This window comes from Felis catus, chromosome A3 (assembly GCF_018350175.1).
Source record: "Felis catus isolate Fca126 chromosome A3, F.catus_Fca126_mat1.0, whole genome shotgun sequence".
In the NCBI taxonomy this organism is placed as follows: Eukaryota; Metazoa; Chordata; class Mammalia; order Carnivora; family Felidae; genus Felis; species Felis catus.
Genome location: NC_058370.1, coordinates 124,021,900 through 124,048,557, shown reverse-complemented (window position 1 = coordinate 124,048,557; position 26,658 = coordinate 124,021,900). Strand labels below are relative to the sequence as shown.

The 26,658-nt window shown below is 45.3% G+C and overlaps 2 protein-coding genes and 1 long non-coding RNA gene across 13 annotated transcripts in view; 2 read left to right on the top strand and 1 right to left on the bottom strand.

Annotated features, from left to right (window-relative positions):
* LOC123384594 overlaps window positions 1-3,229 on the top strand; it is a 152,457-nt gene extending 149,228 nt beyond the window's left edge. For all 11 annotated transcript variants that reach the window (XM_045054895.1, XM_045054893.1, XM_045054894.1 and 8 more), the window contains one exon: window positions 2,924-3,229. In XM_045054895.1, coding sequence (XP_044910830.1) covers window positions 2,924-3,060 — 137 coding nt within the window. In that variant the 3' untranslated portion in view covers window positions 3,061-3,229. The remainder of the gene's footprint in view (window positions 1-2,923) is intronic.
* APOB (apolipoprotein B) overlaps window positions 1-26,406 on the bottom strand; it is a 38,471-nt gene extending 12,065 nt beyond the window's left edge. The window contains exons 1-24 of the mRNA XM_003984468.6: window positions 26,218-26,406; window positions 25,904-25,942; window positions 24,623-24,738; window positions 23,279-23,424; window positions 21,085-21,238; window positions 20,092-20,247; window positions 18,454-18,578; window positions 17,718-17,803; window positions 16,336-16,555; window positions 15,317-15,544; window positions 14,988-15,105; window positions 14,734-14,880; window positions 13,822-14,033; window positions 13,317-13,554; window positions 12,566-12,742; window positions 10,997-11,188; window positions 9,905-10,072; window positions 9,006-9,217; window positions 6,291-6,473; window positions 5,357-5,478; window positions 3,475-3,685; window positions 2,748-2,923; window positions 2,458-2,645; window positions 1,835-1,980 (exon numbers count right to left, since the gene is read on the bottom strand). Of these exons, the coding sequence (XP_003984517.3) occupies window positions 1,835-1,980; window positions 2,458-2,645; window positions 2,748-2,923; window positions 3,475-3,685; window positions 5,357-5,478; window positions 6,291-6,473; window positions 9,006-9,217; window positions 9,905-10,072; window positions 10,997-11,188; window positions 12,566-12,742; window positions 13,317-13,554; window positions 13,822-14,033; window positions 14,734-14,880; window positions 14,988-15,105; window positions 15,317-15,544; window positions 16,336-16,555; window positions 17,718-17,803; window positions 18,454-18,578; window positions 20,092-20,247; window positions 21,085-21,238; window positions 23,279-23,424; window positions 24,623-24,738; window positions 25,904-25,942; window positions 26,218-26,284 (3,827 nt within the window). The 5' untranslated portion in view covers window positions 26,285-26,406. The remainder of the gene's footprint in view (window positions 1-1,834; window positions 1,981-2,457; window positions 2,646-2,747; window positions 2,924-3,474; window positions 3,686-5,356; window positions 5,479-6,290; window positions 6,474-9,005; window positions 9,218-9,904; window positions 10,073-10,996; window positions 11,189-12,565; window positions 12,743-13,316; window positions 13,555-13,821; window positions 14,034-14,733; window positions 14,881-14,987; window positions 15,106-15,316; window positions 15,545-16,335; window positions 16,556-17,717; window positions 17,804-18,453; window positions 18,579-20,091; window positions 20,248-21,084; window positions 21,239-23,278; window positions 23,425-24,622; window positions 24,739-25,903; window positions 25,943-26,217) is intronic.
* Window positions 9,969-24,474, top strand: LOC111559869. The gene is made up of 3 exons (XR_002741299.2): window positions 9,969-10,103; window positions 10,920-21,297; window positions 24,284-24,474. It is a non-coding gene; the product is annotated as an uncharacterized LOC111559869 (long non-coding RNA).
* Window positions 26,407-26,658: the final 252 nt, after the last annotated feature.

The window sequence follows — 26,658 nt, the reverse complement described above, 5'->3', positions numbered from 1 at the left end:
CATACCGTACTTTTCTTCCTGCTACTCCCTGTGCCCGGAATCGTGCCTTTTACCTCTCTGCTCATCAAACACTCAAATCCATTCAAAATCCTTCCAAGAGTCAGTCCTTTACATCAGTCTCAAAGAACATGCCACAATTCTGCCTACATAGCTAGTACGTATTTGTTCATTTGTCAGTGTCTACATGGTGTCTTCTGGGAGGAAGGATGATACCTTAACTGGTTTTTATCTTCTCACTGCACCTCTTCTAGTATCTTACATGTGACGCTTGATACTTCATATTTGCTAAACTGAAATGAGGCAGCTGGATATGTGGAAGGTGCAGGTGTGGAAAGCAGTGATAGGGGGTTACAGTTTTAGCTTCCACTGAGTGGTGATGACACGTCTGTGTTTTTGACTCCCTGAGTCACAGGGATGTTATCTGTGTCATGAGGCTAACAGTACCCTTTCTGCTGACCTCACAGAGCTGGCACAAGATACCTAAAAGCACTTTGTAATATTCTCAATACTATGCTTCTACATATGTATATGTACTATGTATTATGCATATGCATATGTACTCTGCTCCTGGACTATTATAAGTTATCGTAAAGGACAAGAGCAGAATTTAAATGTTGTAAGCAATGAACTGTTGATAGCATGACTCCAACAGGGACTAGCACTGCCTATCTGGGACCCCAATCCTCAGTGGGAGGATGCTTAATAAGCCTTGTCCATTTCTAAGGTCACACGGGCCTATCTTCTGTACAGCACAAAGAAGACTGTTGGTCAGAAATACTAGCAGTGAAAGAAGAGAGTCCTGGGTCGTCTGAAGCTGACAATTTTTCCTCTTTAGTAGACTTTGGTAGACTTCAGCTGTTTTACACTTACTTGGCCTATTTAATTTTGCTGCTCAGCCATAGACTATGGAAAGGCCCACGTGACACAGATCACTTCTTACCTTTTTTTTCATTTTTAAAGTGTTTTTATTTATTTTGAGAGAGACAGAGAGAGACAGAGAACAAGCAGGAGGGCCAGAGAGAGAGGGAGAGAGAGAGAATCCCAAGCAGGTTCTGCACTGACAGCATGGAGCCTGATACGGGGCTCAAACTCATGAACCATAAAATAATGACCTGAGCTAAAACCAAGAGTTGGATGCTTAACTAACTGAGCCACCCAGGCACCCCCAGATCACTTGTTTTCTTAACCCTGAAGATCATACACAGAATAGTCAATCTAGAAAAGACTACAGTGTTTTTAGCTCCTGCTCTTTTTTTTTTTTTTCTGTTATGAAATAAAGCAAAGCATCCCACGTATTTTTGGAAATAGAGAAGTGGACAAAGCAGTTTGGAACTGACTTCCCCACAAGGATGGGGCCATATTGCGAAAGTGAATATCCCCTCGGGACACTGCCTTCCTGCAATGCTCCAGGGCTGTTCTGACCCTCAAGAGCTCCACAGCCATCCTGAAGTCAGCAATTTCTCTAGCCACTATCAAATCCCCACAACCAATTATGAGCATATCTTGATCCGGAACAAAGGGAGTTCACTTACAACGGAGGAAAATTAGATGGCTTTCAAATCCAGGTTGCAGCGAATAAAACCTCTTTGGGTGAATATACCAGAACCCCCCAGTTACTTCCTTAGGTTCTTTCCGATTGGATTGGTGTTCACATTCAGATCCCATGTTCAATAATGCAAAAATGCCACAGTGCTTATGCTATAGTTATTAATCTCCTTAAGATGCTTAAATTATTTCCCTTAAAAATGTAAATTTAAAAACAGTCTAAGTTATGCTAAGTGAACTCTTTCATTTACTTTTCATGGTTCAAGAAATTTTTTTTTTTTTTTTTTACCTTTTCAAGAAGAGGTTTTCTGGGATGTGGAAGTTTGGCAATCCCATTTTCTGGAGGTACAATTCTTTTAGGCCACTGAGGTGATCTTGCAAGTTCTGAGCATAAGGAAGACTCCCAGATGCCTTCTGTAGCCATGTATTTGTTGCCTATGAAACAACAGAAGTTTTTAGAGCAATGGGTATGGGTGGATGGGCCTCCAAGTACAATTAACATTAGGTGATAATCCATATTTGACACATCAATCATTAAGCAGGATGATGCACTGAAGGTGAAAAGCAAATCACAGAAAATTGTGAATTTTGGGTGTTAGTCATTGATCACTTCCTGTGTTTTATAAAAAGAATATATAACATAGTCAAACTCCTAGCCAGGGTCCTAAAGCTTCCTTTGATATTATACGCATAGTAAACTCTTCTGCCTAGTACTATTCATTAGGGATTTATCACACACAGCCTGGTGTAACTGGGTAACTAAACACCCGTGAGTGTTTCTTCGCTCCTCAGGAATTCTCTGGGGTAGGAAGCATACCTTATCCATCTCTGGATACCCTCTTTCACCTAACTCAGGGTTGAGTATGTAATTAGTCCTTATAACCATGTATTTATTGACTGATTTGTACTTACAACTATTAATTTGGAACCCATGTGCCGGAAAGTCATGTCTGTTTGAGGAACTCTGTGATCCAAGAGACTATTGGCATACATATGCAAGCTTTTAGGATAATCAGAGAGATCCAGGGGGAAGTTAGAAGCTGCTTTTTTGGTATCCACGTTGGTGCCTGTGTTCCATTCAAACTCAATCTTCTCTTCATCTGAAAATGCACGTATGAAACAGTTGTCAGTGGTACTAGGTCAGCCCCTAACCCACGTCCAGGTGCTCTCTGGAAGTACCCATGGGGAGAGGAAGGACATACCATAACGCCATGCCAGCTTCTTGGAAATTGTTGAGCCATAAGCTGTAGCAGACGAGTCCATTTGGAAGAATAGTTTTGTGGGAGACCACTGGGTGAGGATTTCACTTCTGGCTTCTGCTTGCAGACGGGGTATGGAAATAACACCTTTGATTTTGCCTTCTTCATTTCTGTCGTAGCTATTGGGAAAAAAAAATCATTTGATGTCAATGACCACCCATGCCAAAGAGACACACGGGATCAAACAGAAGAACCATTTGTGGTGATAAAAAGGAGATACATGAATGCCCCCCAAAATGAACTCATTAACTTCTGAGGCCAACTTCAGCACAAATTCAGGACTTTCCAGGAAGGTAAGGGGGAAAGACAAGATTTTCAAAACCTGTTTGAATCCTGCTGTACCATTTACTAGCTCTGTTGCTTTGGCCATATTATTTAACTCCTCTGCGCACCATTTTCTTATCTATTAAACAGGGAAACTCAGACCTATGTTGCAGTTTATTATGAGAACTGAGATAATTCCTTTAGCACAGTGTCTGATGAATAGTAAATGCCCAATGAATGGTAGGAAGATCCAACTGGACATTGTACAGAGGGTCAGAATGCTGAGGGCTCTATCTGCCCCTTGGAGCACAGACTGGGGACACCCCAGGTTTGGTCAGTTTTAAAGCTCAAAAGGAAGAAAGGAAAGAACCAAGACTTCAAATCAGGTCACCCTGAGCCTTCATACCTTATGTGGCCGGTAAGAGTGACCTCAGTGATTTTCTTGTTCTGGATGTCCAAAGTGAGCTTGTAAGACTTTTTTTCCATAGCAGATTCATCACGAACTCTGAGGACTGTCCCAAGGTCAACATCAAAATCTGGAATTTGGATTTCACTAGACAAAGTCATACTCTGCCGGTTATATTTGAACATCATAGTAGCCTCAGACTGCTTCACACCTGAAAGGGTGTACAAGAGAATCAAGACATGTGCATTCAGAAGCTATGTTTAGGAAGGAAGGGGAGGAAGAGGCAGAGAAACACTAAGCATTCAGTGTGCTTCAATGAGGACACAGTTCAGGATTTTACGGGTGTTCGTGCATTTGTTCAGTCTGCAAATATTTATTGATTGCCTGTCACGTGCTTGGCACTGCCCTTGGCACTGGGGAGACCTTGCCCTCATGGAGCTTACATTCTGGTGGGGGGTGTCCAGACAGTCAGGAAGCACATTATTTATGGCAGATGGTGATATGTGGCAATAAGGTGATATGTGGGCAGAGACCAGAATGAAGAGAAGGGCTGAGCTATGTCATGTTCTGGAGGGACCTGGAATGCAAAGGCCCTGCCTGACATGGGAGACACTTGGTGTGGTCAGAGAACAACAAAGGCTCGAGTCCTTCTGAGTCAGCAGACATGACATCTCTGTGTGACCCTCCACCTGTGTCTTCCTGGCTCCTTGCCACCCCTGCCCCGCCTTCCCCTCTCCCAGACTTCTTCCTTTGTCACCAGATTCCTAGGTTTTCTTTAACTCCCAGGTGTGTTCTTTTTACATTTCTGTAACATTGTTACATGACATGTTTTTCAGCATGCACCCCCTCCTGTGGGTTTTGTTTTCCTCACTTGATTTTGTGACATACCATTTCTACATTACAAAATCTTCCAAAGCGAACATTTAAGTTCGCCCCATCCCCTAAGACCTGCTCCTCCACCAGCCTTTTCTATCTCAGTAAATGGCAACCCCATTCTTCAGTTGCTTAGGCCAAAAAACCCAAGAGTCATCCCAACTCAATTTTTTCTCTTACAGTCAATACCACATCAGCAAATCCTGAGAAGCCTGATCTTCACAATATGCCCAGAATCCAACTACTTCTTAGATCTCCTCTGCCACTGCTCTAATCCAACATCTCTGGCCTGGATTATTGCCAGAACCTAAATACTAGTTTCTCTGTCCCTGTCCCCCTAAAGTCTTTCCTCAATATAAACATAAATCAATTCATGCAAACTCTCTAGTGGCTTTGTATTTCACTCAGAGTAAAAGCCAATGTCCTTACCATGGCCTACAAGACCATCCCTGCCCTACCTCCCCCTTTCTCTGTGACCTCATCTTCTACCATTTTCCTCCCTGATCTCTCTGCTTCAGTCATACCAGCTTCCTTCCTTTTCCTCAAACATGGCAGCCACAACCTGCCTCAGGGCCTTTGCACTGGCTAACCCCCCAGCCTGTAACACTCTTTCCATATGGCTTATCCCCTTACTTCCTTCAAGTCTTTTTTTTATTCTCTTTTACCAGTGCTACTTTCCCTTGTCATTTCAAATGGCACCGTCTTCCCCCATCCTTCTTCCTCCCTGCCACTCCCAGACATTCCCTACACCCTTTTATGCTCTATTTTTTTCTATAGCACCCATATGGCATTCTGAACATTTACTTGTTTGGCTTCTTGCCGTAAACTGCATGAGGACAGAGACTTTATCACTGCTGTTTATTGTTCCAGCCTCAGCTTGTAGACAGGCCTGACACTTTTTAGGCATCAGTAAATATTTGTTAACTACGTTAAAATTAAATAAGTTGTCCTTGCGAGTCCTGGACCTGAGGCTGAGGCAGAGATGTGGGAGCCCTTTCTAGATACTCGCCTTCGGTCTGAGTTACAAACTTCAGGGTGTCCACCAAGATTCCGCCCTCTCTCTGCAGTTCGTAGGTTGCGCTGGCAGAATACTGTTCTACTTCTCCAGTGGGCTTCAGTTCCAGAGCAAACCTAAAGGTGTCACAGTGTGTATGGTGCATAATGTTAGAGCTTTCAGCAATGAGATTAAGGACCCCCAAACAATTTAGCCTCTATTTCAACAACAAAAAATTTTTCCTTAACATTGGCTCTTGTCCCTAACTAATGATGACCCTTCTGATCCCTTTCAGTCCCTCCAAAAGCCACGGTTAGGGAAGACCCCCAGGGTGTTTGGACAAACAGAGCCGGAGCTGGCCGGTTGTGTTAGCAAAGCTGAGGACAAGTAGAAGTGCCGAGAGTTGAAGGCAAGGAGCCCTTAAGCATGGCCAGGGCTTTGAACACTCCAGTGGGCTCCAGGAAAAGTTGTGCTAACGTGTCTCGAGGCTCAGAAATATGGACACTGAATTAGGAGCAAATTGGAATCTGTGCTGTGATCCCATTATCTAATGCATAAGGGAGAAAAAAGGGACACCATCTACAAAGAGAGGCTTTTAAAGGAATATCTCTCACTGGCAATGCTACAGCTCCCTTGAAGGAGTGTGATGGAATCACTGTTAATTTTTGAGCTGAGACTTCCTTAGGGGTTGTGACTGCTTACCTTCCTGCCCCACCCTTCCTCACCTATGGAGAAACTCCATCCTACACTCAAAGTTTAGTAGGAATACAAGTACACTTCAGGTGCGTTGGGACAGAGGACCACTATCGTAACTAATCAAAAGGTGGTGCAAACCCCTAAAGCTGGTGGCACAGCCTCTTAGAACACACAGCAGGTTTCCCCTTTCCTGCCAGGTGGCCACAACGTAGGAGGTGAGCAGAAGCTGGGTGGGACATCAATCATCTCTGACCTGGTGCCCCCGGGCAGCAGACAGTAGGAGGTGGCTTCTGGGGAACTGGCGTTGGAGTAAGAGCCCGAGGTGCAGTAGTCCAGGCCAGTAAAGAGAGGCTTGCAAGTCGACCAGGACTGCCTGTTCTCAGTGAGAGGTGGAACCTCTTGTGTTTTGGTGGTAGAGACCAAATGCAACGTGTTACTGGTGAAGAAAGCACAAACCCTAGTTACCTTCAAGTCATCAGTTGAAGTGAACATCACTGATTCTCTCAGTGCTAATATTTGCCCCCTTAACCTGCTTTCTCTCTCCTCTCTGTCCATACCCACCCCAAATTATTTGATTTACAGAAACAACTAACAGTATGAACATCAGCAAGGCTAACAAACACAGTGACTTTTCCATTACAGACATTGTACAAGTTGTTTACTTTTGTTAGCTGTGATCCCTACAACAGCAGACATCAGGAGGCGCCTTCTTTTACAGAGGAAACAGAGACTCAGAGATGTTAAATAATGATCACTGGGACCTAAACTCAGGTCTTTTCCCATGAAAAGAAGGCTAGAAGGAACTCTTACTATACTGGCTTCTTTCCATTTCTTTCCCACATGAAACCTGTCCAGGTCACCTCTCCCATTGCGTGAATGCACGCCTGGGCACACACACTCACTCACTCACACCCCTTTCTTTCCCTGCTAGCCCCTTCTTGTCTACCTCCCAGTCAAGAAACCTGTCTGCCTTTGTGGTCTCCATCCTTTCAAAACGCTTCTCACTGAACTGTTACCGTGCGTCTGGGATTGCTTCCATCAGCATCTCCAATCACCGTCTTGCTTCCAACTCCAATAGACACTTTTAGGCATTATTTTCCTTGATCTCGCAGAAGTATTTAGTAGAGCTTCTCACTTCTGGTCAGATTAAGACTTTAGACACCCTTCTCTCAAGTATGTATTTGAACATGTTAGGAAGTGCGACAAAGTTCAACAATGTCCCGATATCTCCAAGGATGCTTTCTTTGACATATCATGTTCTTTCCTCAGTATTGTGTCCTCCTTTTAGGGGTGCCCTAAAATCTAGCTTTTCTGGGGGACCGGAGCCCTGAGTGCCAGCTTTGGCTGCCAATGGGGCGATCCACCCTGGTGGCCACTTCTGGGCTTCTATGACCCTTTAGGGCCTTGGTGCTTCTGTCTCTGGCCACTCCTCCTCACCCTTTGCTGTTCCTCTCTCACTTCACACGTTAACATTTCCCACGTTTCTGTGCTAGTCCCTCACGTCTTACCCTACACCAGTCGCTGTTTGACCTCAACAACCTCTACCTGCAGGTGCTAAATCGGTATCTGTAGCTCCAGCCTGCTTACCAAGCTCAGACCCATTGGTCCCACTGCCACTGGAGATTCTAACTGGTTGTCTCACAGGACTTCAAATGCAGCATATCCCAAACTGAATTTGTCAGCTTCCTCCAAACCAGCTGCTTTCCCTATTTCAGCGAAAGACACCCCCACTGCCTTTTCCTCTTTCTTTTTCCTCAACCCCACATCTGGTCAATCACCAAGTGCTCTTGTTTCCACCTCCTGAGACTTTCTGGAGTAGGCTCACTCCTCTCCGCACCCTCCCTGGCACTCTTGTGCAGTCTGCGACCTGTTCTCACCCACACGTGGGTGTGACAGATTCCAGCCAGTCTCTCTGGCTCCAGTCACGCTTCCTTTCCATCCCTGTCCCACTCTGGAGTCAGAGGAGGTCTCCTAAAACACCAAACTTGCTTGATTTATGCTCCCATTTTAAACTCCTTTGCCTTCAGAAGAGTCCAGCACCCTTCAGATGGCTGAGAAGGCTGACCCTTGCCAGCCTCTGTCACCTCCCTCCCTGTCCCCTGTGCACTTCACCACACTGAGTTTTGAGTTTCTTGCAGCTCCTGAACCACATTCTTGTTCCTTCGGGCTGTTCTCTTCTCTTGGCCTGGTAACACTTATTCCTTTCTCTTTTTTCTGCATATCTCTGACATGGTCTTCATGTCGATTTCTTCAGAAAGCTTTCCCTGAGTGGCCCAGGCTACCTCATACAGAACTTCATGTCCTTCTGTGCTTCCTCTCAGGCCTCCGTTTATTCTTAGAGTTTGCTTCCCTGCATGTCCTATCTGTGAACTTTAAGTGCTAGAAGGTCAGGGACCTTGTGTATCTCATTTAACATGCTTCGTATAGAGTTGGCACTTAAATACCATTTTGACTATTTTTGAATAGACAAATTAATGTGTCCAAGATATAGAAACTAAGGCAAATCAGTGTTTGAGGATATCATCAAAAATGGCGCTCTCCAAATACGCTGCCTCCCATAGTCATGAGATTAAGACTTTCCTGCTCTATCCGCTGAGCTAGTTACCACAGATCAGTATGTCCTCTGGTATTTTTCCTGTGAAAAAATGTTCATTTCCCAAGGATGATTTTTCTAGAGTTTGTGTTTCTTCTTCTCAAAACAAACAAATAAACAATAACAAAAATCACCTAATAAGAAGTGATTAATTAGCAAGTCCTAAATCTCAGTTTGGTAAAATGTGGACAGTTGAGGAAACTGTAATTATGTAATGAGTCTAGGCTAGGTTAAAAGTAGGTAATTCACTACATTCTCTCCCCCCCACACCCCCACGGCCACAGGGCCTTGAATTATGTTGGGCAGCCAAGCCCTACAGATCCAGCCGCAACCTTCTCTCTTACACTGGCTAATCAGAGCTGGAAAGAGAATTACCTGCCACTGAACAGCCTGATTGGCCTCGTAGGAGACGGAACTGTGAACTTCAGCTGCCCGGCTTTCATGGCAACTTGCACACCCAGGCCTGTCTCGTGGAAGAAGTTGGTGTTCATTTGGATCCCCGTCCTTGAAAAGTCCGGGATGATGATGCCCATATTTGTCACAAACTCCACGGACACAGAGGGCTTTGCCATCAGCTCTGCCTGCATCTTTAAGTCAGAAAACGACCTGTTCAGGTTCATTAAACACCTCAGACCCCTGGCGTCAGATCAAGTGCCCTTCCCCACCCATGTGCTAGCATCTCTGGATAGCTCACACCTTAGGAAACATTATTGTGATTTTTTTTTTTTTAATGTTTGTTTGTTTGTTTGTTTGTTTAGAGAGCCCATGCATACATGCCAGAGGGGCAGAGAGAGAGACAGGGAGAGAGAATACCAAGCAGGTCCCCTTCTGTCAGTACGAAGCCTGATGCGGGGCTCAGCCCATGAACTGTGAAATCATGACCTGAGCTGAAATCAAGAGTCAGAGGCTTAACCAATGGAGCCATCCAGGCACCCCTACTGTGATTTCTTTGGAGGAAGAAAAGCCACGTTCTCAGTTCCCTAGAGCCAGACACTGATACCCAGCACTAGGAAGTGCCCCAGTTAACTTTAAGCATAACAGGATGAAAAGATGACAGGAATCCTCATTTATTGAGAGAATAGCAGTCTCCTTACTGCCAGGAGCTAGCAAGGTGGCGCCTCCTAGTGGAATCCTAAAGTTCATAAAAATGAGTAAGGCGATTACAATGATGATGTACTTCATCTTCAACTAGCACACATTTTAAAATTGTACAAGAAACCCACCCCTGAGGAAAAGAATGATCTAAGGAATCAAAACAATGAACAGGATCTTACATTGGCTACTTCCAGCTTCATTCCACCCCTGATTCCAGGAGTGATGACTCCAGAGGAGGAGATCTGCAATTGTAACCCAAGTCCGGTGGGGAGTTCAAAGGCGTTGTCCATGAAGATGTAGTGAAGAAACAAGTCACTCCTTAAGCCTTTCTTGATGGCCTCTCCAACCTGTGGGTCCAACAGGGCACAGTAACTACAAGTAAGCCTCATCAAACTGGGGTTTGTGAAATGTGACTTCCCACATATCACACAATAATTGTTTGTTATCCAGAAGGGACAGACTAGCATATTTTGATTATCTGAGTATTTGATAAAATTAATGATTATCAGTTTTGACAGGTTGGGATATAAGAAATTTCCCTGGAAAGATACCATGTCATTTTGAACTAGTGGTTTGGAGACCCTTGAGAATATTGCCGTGCCTCAGAGCTTTATGTGCTTTAAGTAGCCTTGAATGGCATGGCTATAATTCCAGTTATTTGGAGTCTCAACATAAATGAGGTTTTATGTAAGTGTAATATATTATGATAAAACCATTTCTTTTTGAAACCAATGAGCTACTGACATGATAGACATAATAGTATGTATTAGTTTTTTTTTTTTTAATGACATTTCTAGAAAATAACTTGTGGTCTGTTTTCTTAAAGCCAACATTGTTATTTATCAAATACCAGGGAATATATTTGGATATTTTCTACCTTATTAATAAATTAATAATAGTGGAAACTATAGCTCATATTTAGATAGTGGACTACAGTTTGTCAAATACATTCCTTCATCATTATAATTTCAATATTAAAAGGAACCTGTAACATAGATATAGGGAGGTAACACTTAATATTTTTTTCCAGATGAACAAATGAATGCTCTAAAAGACATACCTAATGTTACAAATGGCCTAGTTTCTAAATGTTACCAATTATTTGCAGTCTAAGAATCTTCCTCTCTGAAATTCAAGGCAATTGAATTGCTTCTTTGAAGGAAGTACCAGCACTTTCTCTGGTTTGTGGGACAGGATTGTAAGGAGCCTGGGAGATCTAAAAAGAGCACTGGCTAATCTCATTGCCCTATCATGGGGCCTGGCCGACTTACCATCTGGGGGATCCCCTGCAGAGTGCGAACACCATTCAGCAGAAGCTTTCCCAGGAGCTGGAGGTCATGGAGCCTGACAAAGCCAAGCTCCTCTCCCAGGATGCGGAGGTAGGCTCTGGCTTCTGGGAATTCTCTGGATTTCAAATCTTTGATCAGTTTCTCAATATTGAGCATAATTCCATTGACCATGTCCTGGGATTTTAACAACAAAATGCCTAATGAGATGTCAGCATTGTCAGACATTTAGAGTCCTGATGTGGGGCCCACCTGCTGGTGCCATGATGGGCTAAACACAAGTATTCAAGGTGGGGATCTAGGGAAGCCACTGAAATCAGACTCCCACCTTTTACTGAAAAATAGATAGCTCCTCCAAATTGAGATGAAAAACAACAACGACCCTGAGGTCTTACCACGGATAGCAATGCTTCCACACTGTTCTTAATTTGAATAATGCAGGCATAGGAAGATGTCAGGATTCATAGGGCTAACCAGGAGTAGAAGACTGTCTATCCCTCACCCCTTCCCAGCTTACCCCTTTCTTCTCTGATCAGGGATGAATACTAGGGGTTTCTTGAGAAAATGCAGCTGCTGTATAAATTGGCCAAATGCTTTAAAAACACACCATCCTAGACAAGTTCTTCTTAGAGTTAAGAAGAATTCTATAGATTGATGCTTAGTCATTGAGAAAGAAGAGAGTGTTGATAGACCCAGAACACAGCAAAGAGCCTCAGCCTCAGGTGGAGGTAGTTAAATTACAAGGTGGAGGTGGGGCCATCTGTGAACATCTAGGAGTAAATTATTGCCCTGTCTTTCAAACTGAAATGTGCATACATGTCACCTAGGGAATGTCCTTAAGATGTAGGTTCAGATTCAGTAGATCCTGGTGAGGCCTCAGAACCTGCATTTCTAACACGTTCTGATGTGATGCAATTGCCTGAACCACACTTTGGGTAAGGCAAAAAATTAAAGAATAAGAAACTCCAGGTTATTCAATCTGCTTTCTACTCCTTAAGTGGGGTCTTATGCTGGCTTCAAAGTGGTTTGCTCCCACTAGCTAGTACACTGATATGAGTAAGAGCCAAAAAAAGCAGTTAATTATGAAAATATGAATTCAAAAATTGTAATAGTATCTGCTTATTGATCAATCAGTACCAGTCAGGCACTCTGCTTAGCATTTTACAAACTTTACTTCATTTAGTTTTTAAATCACCCTGGGAGGCATGGATTATTAGCACACTCTGGGGATGTAGAAACAGACATAATATCAAACAGCTTTTCTAGGTATGCAGTTTGAAGACAGTGTGGTGAGAATTCAAACCCATGCCCCCGAGTTTACACTCTTAATCATCATGTGAGAGCGCCTCTAATGAGTCTGGCCGCTGGGCACATTGAATATCCAGGAGGCTTATAATTACAGAGGACATAGTCCTTATCCCCATAGGACTGGTTAATAACAGTCGCAACTGTCACTTCAGCTAGACAGTTCCTTGATGACTTCTAGGCTTGGATAAAATGTTTTCACATTGAGACCGAAAGCCTTCCTTGAGGGAGTACTTAACAAAAACATACCTGCTCACGTTTATCATCTTTGGTATAGCCAAAATGGTCCACCAAGACCTTGGAGACATGATCAGGAACTTGGCCATCAACCCAGTACAAAGCCTTGTTGACACTGTCTGGGAAAAATCCTTGCTTTCCAAAAAGGGCTTCCAATGTTGGTTCAAAGCCTTTTCCTTCCAAACCAATCTGAGAAAGAAAATCAGGCGAGAAAATGCCATCAGGTTTCTTTGTTGTATGTCAGCCTCTAATTCCTCTCTTTATGTCCATTTAATTAAACAAGTATTTAATGAATACTACAGGGTAGGAGCTGAACTTAGCACTCCACAGGAGTTGTGGTATTTAATTCTTACTAGAATCTTGAAAGGCAGAACTTATTATTTGCCCTTTTCCAGAAGAGGCAGCTAAAGTTCAGAGAGGATAAATAATTAAACAAAAGATTCGGAGTGAGAATGAATTTGGGGTTTGAGCCAGATTAGTCTGATTACACAGCCCATGCGTTTTCTTGGGTTTTGGTTCTAAGGACTTCTCTGAGACATCTGCATTTCCATTACTACTACAGAGTCATGCCTCAGGTGACCTCTAGCTGGAAGGCAGGGGGGCAAGGGAGGTGGGAAACAAGAAGCCCTCAAACGGTTGGTATGAATGAACTGCCTGAATATAATTCCTCCCCAGGCTGCCTCACGGCTCCCTCAACTTCCTATTTGTGGTGTTGTATACAACAGGAGAGAGGACGTAAGCCTCTTCTTAGTATCACACATACCTCAAAGAGGTCCGCTGGAGCAAATCCAAAGACAGTGAGGGTTGTTTTCAGCATGCTTTCTTTAGGAAGGTAATTATTTGGATCAAATATAAGATTTCCTTCAATTTTGGCTGAGACCGGATCAAGTGATGGAAGGGAAACAGATTTGGAGAGGTGGTAGTTCCGGGAAAATTTTGTGAAGTCCATGATGGTTGGGAGTTGAGATCCTTTCAAAGCATCTTCCACTAAGCTTTTCAAGCTAGATGGAAAGAAGGAGTGTTATTTTTAGCTTACATGTCATATTACTAATCCATTGTCTGTCCCACCCCAAGGAAATAGGGATTGCCAATTGCTACTAAAAGATTTGGGTTTCATTTGCTCAAGAGCTTGGCTCAGGTCTGATGCACTTTTGCATGAATGTTGCCCAGGAGAAAGAACACTCCATAAGGGTAGGCAGTGGCCTTTCGGAATGAGGTTTAGAATTCTAGCACTTTGTTTCAGATGGGGGAACATTACTCTTACTTACTCTTTGATATACAGTTCTTCTGAGTTTAAGATGTTGGTGATGTGGGAAGCCACAAAGTTCTTCACTTGTTCATTCTGTTCCCGTGGGAGAAACTGGACAATTTGATTAATATCTGACTGGGAAGGGCTCCTCATCAGCATGAGATAGGCAGCCAGTCGCTTATCCCCTGGAGAGGCATCACTGAGGAAAACCTGAAGAAGGACTTCCCGGACCTGTAGCCAAAAAAGGAGACTATTACCACTGTCCTTTGGTCAGAACACAGAACATGCCTGGCAAACACTGGTGGGGTCTGCTAGCGGTTTATTACGCGCAAGTCGAATTTCTTTCTGATAACTTTTCAAATGCTGGTACTGAATCTTCTCACCAGTATCCCTCAGAACAACAAGCTCCAAGGAAGGGTCTCAGAAGACACGTGTCAAATGCATGTTGCATTCAACTATATTAACATACTCAAGTTGTGACTTGATGAAGGGATGCTACTAGGTGAAAGTAAAGTTGTTTTAACACAAATTATTTCAGTGTGGGAATAAAGGTGGGAAGGGGTAGTGAGAGTGTGGGGTAAATAAATAAGGCATTTTCCAAAACTCTGGAGTCATTTCCACCCAAAGTAGGGCCAGGTCGACAATCCTAGTTTGGGAAGACTGGGGAAATCAGGCATGCTTTCCTAAGATGAGTGACGGTTGATCTGGTAGGGGGGAAGCATGGAGCTAAAGTCTCATATTCTGAGTGCTAGAGTAGCAGCATGGTCCAATATTTCTCTCTTGTCCACAGTCAGGTCAATAGGCTTGCTGAAAGTGGCAATTAGAAAGCAGTAAAATAAAGTAAGCTGAATGAGGAGATTTAGAATCTCATTCCAAGTCCTTGTTAATCTGAATTAACTTTTTACATTTAGACATCCTCTGTGGACTTAACCTCATCTTTAAGTTCCATTTTCCGCAGGGCCTGGATGGCAGCCTTCTGAATCAGCAGTGATGGCTCTGAACTTTGGATACATTTCAGGATCGAAGACGTGAGTCTTGGGGATACTGTCTCCATGGTTCTGCCAGTATTTCCAATGACCTGCATTGAAAAGAAATGAGGGGGAATCAGGGTGCAGAAAGAGAAGTAGGGGGTATCCAGGAAAATGCTTCTGAAATGATGTATATTATACAAAAGACCAAAAGTACCCTCAGAATCAAGTAGGTGTGATCTTCATTCCCAGTGCAATCATCGCGAATCTGTTCCAACAGGTAATCAGCAATGTCCAGCAGGGCCTGGGTCACCACAGGGTTTGTCTCATGATAGCTACGGAATAAGAGGACTCAGCAAGCATAGCTAGGTTTACCTTAACAAACTTGTGTGTGCAGATTTCTTATTTCGGGGCTTTACTCTCAAAACGGCCAGTGGAAAAACAGTGTACGCATAAGAGTCTGGAAGTGGAGGGTAAGGTATGACCTTAGTACAGAGATGTAGGGTCTTCCTCAACTCCTGCAAGGAGGGCCAGTGTGAAACTCACTTGTTGACCACGTGACCCAGAGCATATAAAGTGGTCCGGCTCTGCTGCTCCTTTGCTGTGCTGAAGATCTCCTGCAGCCTCTCGGCCGAGGGCTCTGGCATCAGGGCCACCAGGTAGGTCACAACATCTGTCAGAAGGGGGTTGGCCTTCTCACTTCTCAGCCACTGGAGGATGTGAGTGTAACACTGGGGCTGTCCACACTGAATCAAAGCTTGTAAGGTGACGGGGCTGAGAAAGAAAGAGCAGAGGATTACGTAGATCACCTTTAGGCAGCTCCATTATCCTTGGCTCATGATGCTCCTCTGTCAGGAGTGCCCTCATCTCCTGTATTCACTCTCCAAATCTGACCATCTTCCGAAATCCAACTTGTATCCCAGGAACCAGGAAGCCTTCCCTATAAGCACTATCCCCTGGGGAAGCACCATGGAGGAAAGTCTGAAGAAGGACCCCAGATTTATCACCAAAAGAGGACAGTTATCCCCGTCCTTCATTCAGAACATAGAACATGCCAGGCAGACACTGGCATGGCCTCATTTTGGTCCTCAGTCCCTCCTCTGACATTCCCAGCACTTAGAGCCAGTGCCTTGAAGTATAGAGAAATCACGGTATTACTTTGTTTGCCTGAATTCTCTCTCCACTAGCCTAGGCTTCCAGAGGGCACAGATGTCTTTTTCTCTCAAACTTTCCAAGGTGCTCACCATAGAATGAGGGATTAGATTAGTAGATATCCATCAAAATGTGCGAAGTATTTCCCTCCTATATTAACACACAAATGCATATCTGCCTTGAATGCAGTGTGTGTGTGTGTGTGTGTGTGTGTGTGTGTGTGTGTGGCCCATGGAAGTCTAAGCATGTTAGCTGATATTTCTCTATCCAGCAAACATTAACTGATTGACTAGTTGATTAGCTGGATTGATATTTTAATGGCCCCTGAGGTTTTCTGCTTGGCCAACGTTTGCAAGTTCAGCCAGATACCATAGGTCATACGAAAGATATGGTTGCAACCATTAAAGAAATACCTGGACACCTGGATCAGCTTTGGCAAGAGGGATGTGATTGCCTCATTGTTGAGGCCTCTCAGCTCAGTAACCAGTTTATTGAAGAGGTTAGCTCTCTGGGCATTCTGGTCAGAGACGTGTAATGTTTGCAGTTCCTGGAGAGTCTTCACAATGGCCTCGGCCTGCTTTGGGGGTGATGTGGATTTGGTGATCTCAAAGGCCAGACCCACCTCCTCGGTACCTGGGAGGAGGAAAGCGTCAAAGGGATTCCTGCTTATCTACATTTCAACCACCTCTTGGTCTCCTACAAACTAGAAAGTAGGGAGGTATCAGCAAAGAAGAAAAGAAAACTATACTGTACTCGATGCCTATTATGTATCTGTCTCTGTGCTAGGTATCTGACTTCAATGTCTTTTACTTTAATGCATTTGCTCATCATACTACCCATATGGGTTACTATTATTCTTCAATTTAAAGATAAGGAAACTAAGATCCATAGATGAGCAACTCACCTTGCCTAAGACCTCTCTGAGTGTAAGAGGCAGAGCCGTAATTGAATCTCAGCTTGTCTGAATTTGATATCAGATTACCTCTTTACTGAAAGGAAGCAGAGGAGGTGCTACGGCCGAGGCTAGACCCACTGGTGCTCACCTGCCATCTTTTCCAGAGGGATCAGCTTATGACCCTCTGTGTCTCCTCCATCACCCTGCTCTGACCCATGCCAGCATATGTGTTAATGTGGGAAATGTGGGGGAATAACAAGGGAAATGTGGTACCATGGAAAGAGTCCTGACTTAGATTAGACCTGGGGGCTCATTTTGCATCACTTCTAATATTCAGAGACCTTGAGTATATCACAGACCTCTCCATGTGCCATTTTCCCCTCTGTAGAGTGGGTATGAAAGTCCACACAGCTACTACCATAGGTTATGCATTCCCTCATTGTTCTCAATGAGGGAATGCATAAGGCAGATTTAAATACAAGACAAATGCAGGGCTAGAGTTGGACTAGAGATCGCTAAGGTTCCTTCCTACTCTAAAGATGGATTCCTGACCCCAAACGCCCTCTCCCACTTCCCTACCTCATCCAGGTTCCAGGCCTAATTACTGGGTGTATAAAGTTGTCAGATCTACCAAAGGTAGACTTAGGAGGCCAATTTCCTATTTCTGAAAATCTGGGTAGCTTTGGGACACTTCTCCTTTTCTTTTGTCCCATCACCACTTGACATTCTGAAAGGAACATGCTTGCTCACTAGAGCGGCCCAGAGCCAGAACACCAAAGCCCACTGGACTCATTAGTCAGCAGACATTTCCTAGGACCCAGCAAGAAGCTAAGCCATGATACATGGTGTTTCTTGGGCAGACTTCCCAGCCCTGGCAACTGTGTGCACCTAAAATCTTACCTTCATCAAAGAAGCGGCTGTTGATCTTAGGTGTTTCTTCAAGTTTCAATGTCTGTGTAACCTGTGCCATCATCCCATACTTATTCCTGGTAACAAAGGAAGTACATCATGTCATGGATGGTCAGCTCCTCAGAGCGCACTATTCTTTTCATGTTGAGTGTTTCCCCCGTCTCATTTCTACCCAAATCCTGCCTATTTTTCAAACCATTAAATTCAGCCTCTTTGATCCCCTCACCTGCCAATGAACACCACCTACCTCCACCTGGACATGCTAGCTGTCTTTCTTTCAGAAGGACATCTGTACCTTACACCTGTCACCAGTCTGGAGTGCCCAGAGTATAAGAACTAATTTGTGCCTTGAAATTCCTGTGTATTACCCTCAGCACAATGCCAAGAATAAAGCAATTACTCAGTAAATACAAGTTGATGGATCAGGTTTCAAAATGGATTGGTATATCCAAGTCTCTGGTCCCCATCTCAAATCCTCCATAAAACTGTTCTAACTCTTAAAGTCTGGGTCTCAGATACGTTTTGTTGATATCAAATTATTTTGCATGCCTAAGATTTTCCTGCTGAATTGTCTGTTTGCTTGAAAATGGCGACAGGGATGGGCTGTGCTCTGTAGCTCCTCATAGCCTCCTCCAGGCACAGCCTCACCTACAACACGGCACCCGACAAGCACTCATCTCACACCGACTCCATTAAGTGATGAATCAGGGTGCAGAAGGTAACCTACTTGTAGGAAAAAGGCAGGAACACATGTTGCTCCTTACAGATGGCTTCTGACACATGCTTCTTCTTGGGGTCCAGAGTGTACTGGCAGGACTGGTTGCTGCTAATCAGAGTTGACAAGGGGCCGATCTGTGAATGGGATCGGGAAAAGCATTTTGATCAGTTCCTGAAGCTTGAACCTGATTCTTCTACAAGGGACATTTACCTTCGAGGAAGATGGGAGATGGGAGTTCTGCACCACTAGATAAACTCAGTGAAAGAAGGGAACTTAGTACTTGACATTGAGACAAAAGGATGCAGCAACTTGGCATACGCCAAGCTGAGTCAACCTGTACTCTTCTTATTCCACCCCAATGGACCTCTCATCCTGTACAAAGTGTATATAACCTGGTATTGTATGCATACTCACCCACTGCACATTAACACTCGACAAACTACTGCTTCTTAAGTTTTCTTTGCCTAGAAGCCTGTCCTTAAGGCTCTCTTGCACTTTTATATCCTTTGTGTCTTTCAGGTTCATGCTCCACATCCTCCACGAATCTTTGGGTCTAGACTGATTGATGCTTGCCCACCATTTCTTCTAAGTGGATCTACCAACAGCTCTGCCTAGTGAGCTGTTTGAATAGTTGCTTCTCCTTCCTGGTTGGAGTTAGGATTGCTTGTCTGTACTGCTCAGTGTATAACTTTATCAAGTATGCCATTTATTGTCCTTTATTGGCGTGTGTAGGAATCTTGTTCCTGTATTAGACTGTAAGTACCCTGAGGGGAAAAATCCATGGTTCATCTGCCGCTGTCTCTGACCCTCAGTGCTGCCTAGAGTAAGTCTGAGCATACAGCAGGTGCTCAAGATAAGCCAGTGCGTTGGCCTCTTTTGATTGTGGCCCTTGTTGTCATCAGATGCCCTATTTTTGGCCCCAAGGACAATGACCAGGAACACTGCCAAGCATGGCAGTGATTGCTCAAGACCTTCCAATTTACTGAGATAGGCTGTGATTCACGTCCCGCAAGATATTACAAGGCATTGGGCAAGCTCTGGTAATGTGGTGCTGCATGAGCCCTGTTGAGGTGACAGCAGAGAAGGTTAATACTAAGGGGGTGGCCTAGACAAGAAGCAGAGGGGCCAGGTATTGATCAGGGTTGTATATGGGATGAAAGGAAATGACACTAGAATGGTCTTGGTAATGTCACTCCATGGGAGTGAGGGAGAGGACAGCAGAACACAGGTCTTGGGGCTTCCTCAGAGGTCAGATGCCTAGAGGTGGGGGGACATCCAGTTCTCTTACAGGAAAGAGTGGCAAGTGGCTTTGCTGCCCTACATTAAGCCCTAGAACCTTCTCATGGATGGACAGTCATTATTCTCCATCGATGGCAGAAGGTTTGGTGCCAGTGACAGAATAACGGCAAGAAAGACAGAGCTCTGGGCTGACAGTCAGGAACCTGATTCTTGTCTTGACTTAATAACAGGCCATGTGGCCTCTATCAGTCCTTTCCTGGTTTGGTCCTCAGTTTCCTGCTGAAATCTATATGAAGATGAGGCTGGGTTGGATCTTCTCTGAGATTCATACCTGCTCTAACATTCCAGAATTTTAATAACCCAGAGGACTGTGCTCAGTGCAAGGAGCCATGTGGGTGTGAAACTTACCATGCCTTTGATGAGAGCAAGTGGGCTAACTCCTGTGCTAATGGGCTTGAAGCGATCACACTTCTCCAGGTTTCTTTCGATGGAGATTCCTGTTGCCACATTTGCCTTCTTTGTTTTAACAGTTAAGTCACTGGAACAGTTTCCATACACAGTATCCTATGCGAGCAGAAGAGACAACAGGTTTATCCGATGGATGTGCAAAAGCAGCCTTAGGTGCGTCAGAGGGGGTGGGAAAGGAGCCTTGGAGAAAAGGCAGGAGCCATATGGACAGGGAGGGGACTTTCTTCCTCTTAGGCAGAGTGTGGGCAATGCTGCTGCCTGGCTGGCCAGAAGCAGAGTAAGAAAGCCAGTTAAGAGTGGTTCTGGTTCTGATGCACTCCAGCCTGGCCTCCCAGGACCCAGCTAACTCTGACTTTTTATTCTGTGCTCTCAGAGCATTTTCTCTATTGCTCATTTACGGCATGTATTCCAATCTGCCTTGTATTTAATGTATCTTGGTTTTCTCCCCAGACTGCGAGAACTCCCTGAGGAAAGGCTTCTGCAGGATACATCTCTGTATTCTCCAAGTGTGGTATAGCATAGAACTTAGAACTCAGTAAGGGCTCAGAAATGTTCCCGGGACTCAAGTAAATTGAATTGTCTCTCAGATTGAAACTTGAAATTCTTATGAGAGGCTGGCAACAGATTCAATTATTTTCTGTGTTGAAAACACACACAGGCTTTACTTTGTGACACCAGGTGGGGATAGAAAAAAATCAAACAAAAGAGTAGGGAGGCCAGGACTCCTCAAATACTGCTTTCAAATGAAGCCAACTTGCTCAGCCTGTTCACGAGGATCCACCAGTGAGCCCAGGAGAGAGGGGGAGCCTTGGGTACTGTGTAGCAAGCCATGGAGCCACATGAATAACCCACTCTATGTACACAGTGGGACCCGGCTGAAATATGTGAAGAGGAGTTCAAAGGGCCAGTATCATCCACTCTCTGAGCTCTCACCAGAAACAACACTTGCTCATCCTCTTCTGTCTCTGGAGGAACCAGGAGGGCAGAAATGATGCCCCTTTTGATGTTCAGGATATGTTTAGGCTCCTCCTTCTCTGGGTAAAGTAAAACTTGCTTCCCTTCAGGAATGGCCAGCCTGAGTTCGTACCTGTTCCAGAGAGAGTGTGGTCACGGAAGTGTCTTTTCTCCACTGTGAGCCTGTTGGACGTAAGCTGGATCACTTTGCAGCCTCTTTTTTTTTTTTTTTTTTTTACTTACTGTTTTTTTCATTTTGCATCTTTTCTTTACAAAGGTACCTACACATATACACACATTTTTCAAAAAAGTATAGAGATGTGTGTATATTTTTTGGCATTCTTTTACTTCTTTACCTGTTTTCGCTTGACTCACGCATCCCGTTATCTGTTTGCCACCCACATCAGTCTCTGCTGATGTGCTCTTCATGGAACAACCCACTGGGTATTTCATTTTTATCTCCACACGCAGGGAATCCCATACAGAGGTGTGAGGGTGGAAGCATTTGCACATAAAGATTTTTTTCATTGCTTGTTTTATACAAACGACATTGTGTTTTCCACATTTTTCTCTTTCTTGCTTTTCTCACTTAATTATGCTCCATAGAAATCCTTTGACTCGTTTGGTAAAGCTCTAACAGATTTTTTTTTAAAAGCTATAGAGCATTCCCATTTTATGGTTATATATAATTTATTCAGACATTCTCCTACTTAGTGGCATTCACTTTATTTCTGGATCTTTTTTTCCCCACACGAACAACACGGAAATAAACATCCTTATGCATATACTACTGCTTTTCTTTTCACGGGCTAGAATCCCAGAGTTTTGAAATTGCTGTGTCAAAGGCTATAAGTATTTTTAATTATAATAGCTATTGACTATCGGCTCTCATTTCTACCACCAATGCATATGTACACTTTTCCTCGGAGGCCTGCCAGCAACAAGTGCTGTAGCTGTTTTAAATTTCTGTAGTCTTATGGGCATAAGGTGATAAATACCTTGTTGTTACCTTAATTACACTTCCTGACTACTAGCGAATTTGAGCTTCTACTCATACGTTTGTTGGACAGTCACTCGTATGTGGTCTCAGATCGTGTCTGAAGCCCATGTCAACTATGATCTTAGGAACTTCCCTCTGGGGACTCCCTTTTGGGGATTCAGGGCTGCATCTTTTCTAGTTAAGTCAGCAGGAGGAGAAGGGGGCCAGGCACATCTCCTACAGCTCGACATCCTCACTGACAGTTTCAGACACAGCCGTGTGGGTTTGGAAAGCCTTGTGGTGATCAAGAGCAGGAGTCCCTTTTGTTCGGAGAAAGATAAGGACCAAAAAGTAACTCCTAGTCCCTCCTGTCACTGCATCCCTGTCCCTCATACACATTTAGGTCTTAGAAAAACTATTGGTGGGAGTCAGAAGCCTCAAGGCTTACTCTGCAGAGGAAGGACTGGCTTTCATGTCTAATGTGTAACAAACCGAAGATGGGCAGAGAGCTCCTGGTGCTACCAGATCAACGAACCTCTATCACTGCTTGTATTTATTTGCACACACTTAGGACACCATCAGCTGTGATTTGGACTGGAGGCAGGGGTGATGTTCAAAATATTTAACAACTGGTGTCACATAGACATTGATCAGTCAGAAGACACGCCAGCTGTAAACACCAGGAATGGCCTGGTCAGCGTGCACCAGCAGAACGCTCTAGATTGGAGGCTGGGCTTGGTCTCCGTGCTGAACAGACCCCGCACCACCATGAGTAGCCATACCAACAAATCCTGCTGGACCCCCTCTTCCCCAACGAAGAGCTCTAGGTTCCTGTCTCGTTTAATTCTTTAAACAAAAATTCGCTTACTTAAATCAACCATCTCAGCCTTATCGTCTCAAGGAGTTTTAAAGCATGAGATTGAGAAACACAGTTAAATGATAATTAGGGGAACTTCACTAGGGGAGGGTAAATAATGCTTCCTCTTTCTGATTTTTGTGACAACTTAGCAATTCCCTGATCCGTGGTGAATACATAAAATACTTATTCTCACACACATGCCTCCTATAAACACATAGATTCATCCCTCGCTGGACACACACACACACACACACACACATGCAACACACACACGTGTATGCACGATACATGCAGCGACTCCCAGAGTCAGAAGTTTACACAAGCCCGTGCCTTACTTGGACATGGCAGCAGCAAACTCCTCAGAGTTGCTGGTCTTGTGCAGCAATGGCTTCCCCCTAGCGTTGAAGCCATACCCCTCCTTCAGTGCGCACTGGCTTGTCTTGAGGATGAAGCTACACAGTTGGGGCACCTCCAGTTCAACCTGGGAAGAGGATAGCAGCACCTGAAGACTCTCCACCAAGAATGTGAGCCCCTCCACAGCCCAGGCCTTACTCTTTAATCAGGACACTACGGGAAATACACTGGGGACCGTGATACCTGCTCCCCACGCCACGTGGATCTTTAACATGCCTTCTGGGTCCCCCATGAATCAACAGACTTAGTCCGATTTTGGGTCTTTTTTGCATTCTGAAGTACCAAGTTTTTTAAGTCTGCCCCTGTGCATGTAAAGGAGGACTTATTTTTGTATTGGTTCTAAAGAGGCATGACTGGTTAGAGGGAATGAAGCCTGGGAGCAAGAGGAAGACCAACAGGAAGCAGGAAGCAGGCTATCATTGGTTTCAACACCAAATGTTTCCTTAATGCCACCAACCCCCCCCCCCCGCCCCAGACCCCATTGTTTGTATCTATTAGGGCCTCTTCAGAGCTTCTCGTAGAGCTGGCGTCTATGGAGATCCCTAGTTGTCATCTAGCACTGTTAAAGAATTTTCTGCAATGATGGAAATGTTCTATATTTGTGCTGTCTGACATAAAAGCTGCTAGCCATGGGCACTTGATATGTGGCTAGGGTGACTAAGAAACTGAATTTTAAGTTTTACTCAATTTAAATAGCCACATGTGGCTAATGGCTACCTTAGTCGACAGCACAGACTACGGGGCCCTAGAAAGAAGAGGTCAATGTCTCAGCCTGACTTTTCTTCCCCAACACAAATCCCAATAGTGGCCCTTAGATCCATTCCATATCAACATGGGCATGAATACAGTCATCTGAACCACAGGTAAAATTTTATTCAAGAACAAACTGCATGTTTAATTTTTTCTTTTTTTCTTTTTCCTTTTAGCAAAGACACTGTTTGGCTTAGAGTATCAAAACTGCACTCCAGAATGCTTTCCTGAGATGCCCACCTCCCTTGGCTCACCCACTGGGCTTCTCTCATCATGTTAAATCTACCGTCCTGCAATGCTGGTATTCTAGATATGTATTCCAATGGCATCTTGCAAACGAATGGAAAAATAAATCTGGTTGGCAAAATTTTCTGTGGCAGACAACTCAGCAAAACGGCTGACTTTCAAACTGAGGGCCAGTCCCTGCACTTTGAGGTCCCAGCAGTCCTAGCATAAGCTGGGTTTGCTCAGCCGTGGACTCCGTGCCTCTGGGTGCTCCTCCTCTCCCTCCATACCTTACAGTTGATCCTGGTGGTACTTCTTGCATCAGCGGCCCCAGGAACACCACTGGAACTCTCAGCCTCATAGTTGTACACATACTTCCGGAGGTGCTTGAATCGAGTTGCTCCTTCTAAAATGGGGAGAAATAGGTCAACTACATAGCAGATAACTCCCCCAAGGATAGTCAACTCTGGGAAGAGAGGGGCAGTGGCCCAGATCATAAAAAATGGTAATTAAACTAAAATTATTATTTTCAAGTTTATTTATTTATTTTGAGAGCGAGAGAGACAGAAGAGGGGGGCAGGGGCAGAGAGAGAGAGAATCCCAAGCAGGAACTCAGGAACCATGAGATCATGGCCTGAGCTGAATCAAGAGTCATAGACTCAACCAACTGAGCCACCCAGGTACGCCTAGACTGAAATTATTTTTAATTGACTGCATTATACTTACTTTCCCTTTACAGATTTAACTTCCCCACTGTGTTTCATTGAGGATAATGTTTACATTTGATGGTATTTTGGATGTATCCTCTGAGGTGCAAGGAGGGGAACGTTAAACAATGGGGCTCAGAAAGTCTACAAGAGAGACCAGCAAATACCTCTAATACCTTTTCAGCTTGAAAATACCACAATTCTGTGGCTCTTTTTTGGTTCTCACAAATCCATGAGGCAGAGTTCATTAAGTTTTAGGAGTATCTGTCTTAAGAAAACCTCAAGGAGGAATATCTGGAGGTTTCCATTGTGCTGGAGAGGAATTTGCCTAACAATTTGAGAAAAAGGACATTTGGGGCATGAGCACAGATGCAGTGACGCGAGAAGGACACAAGATGGCAGTGCTGCCCCATCGAAGGCCAGCCTCCCGCTCTCAGGAAAACACTGAGTACCACCGCAAGGCCAGCTCCTTTGACCCCGAGAGGTCAGGTAAATATGAAGGACTGGGGGGGCTGGCTTCTGCACAAAGGTTAAAGTCAGCATTTCCTCACCCTCATATGTTTCGAATTAATGATTAGCCACCGATAAACAGATGGTGATGTCTCTTTAAAGTGTCCACGGGCCCACAGCGTGACAGTTCCTTCCCCACCGTGCCCTAGGCCATGTTTTTGGGACAGAATAGAACAGCAAGGAGAAGAGAATTGAGCTCCTTTGGAGGTGGGCAGAGGCCCCAGGAACTGGCTTCCTGGGGCTCAGAGCAGTGCACATCCATCCCAGCATCCCAGCATTTTAGTGAGCTGGCGTGCAGCAGGGTGGGCTGGGGGGTGGGGGCGCCCTTCCCTGCCCAGTGGGGAAGCGCCTTACTTGGGCAGCCGGGGCTGACGTTTTCCAGCACCTCGTCTTCTGTAAGAAAAGGAGAAAGACATTGGTGGTCTCTCCCGTCTTCCGATGACGGGCCCCAGCGTCTCACCGGGAGGGGCACCGCAGGGGTCTTCCAGCTTTTAGAGGAGAAGCGGCTTCTGGAGAACCCGCTCCCCAGCCCGTGCTCTCCCCGCCCCCCCACCGTGCTGCACGAGGATGAGGCCCCGCCGGCCCTTTTCCGGGTCCCCGGCGGCGCCCCCGGCCCCCTCCCCGACGACGCAGCCCCGCGCGCCCGCACGCCGGCCCGTCCCACTCACGCGCCCAGGCGCCGGCGGCCGCCAGCAGCAGCAGCAGCAGCAGCAGCGCGGGCCTCGGCGGGCCCATGCCGACGGGGTGGGCGGCTCCCTCGCTGCGCCTCGCGTGGGCCGGCGGGCGGGCTGGCTGGCTCTTCAGGGACGGGCACCCGCAGGCAGCCGCCCCGCACCCGAGCTAGGAATGCGCGGCCAGCGCCCGCGGCCCATTTATACCGGGCCGCCCGCCCAGGCCGCAACTCCCTGGCTTCGAGAGCGCGCCGGGCGAATTGCAAAAGGTCCAAAGGGCAGCCGGGCCTGTTTGCTTTTGCACACCGGGCTCGCCTGGCCTCTGAGCTCCAGGAGGGGCCGGCCGGGGGCCTGAGCCCAGACCCAGCCAGGGCCACGGCAGGCCTCTATTCCGGCCTGCTTAGAGTGGGGCCCTGGGGCGGGGGTGCTTGGCGCCTG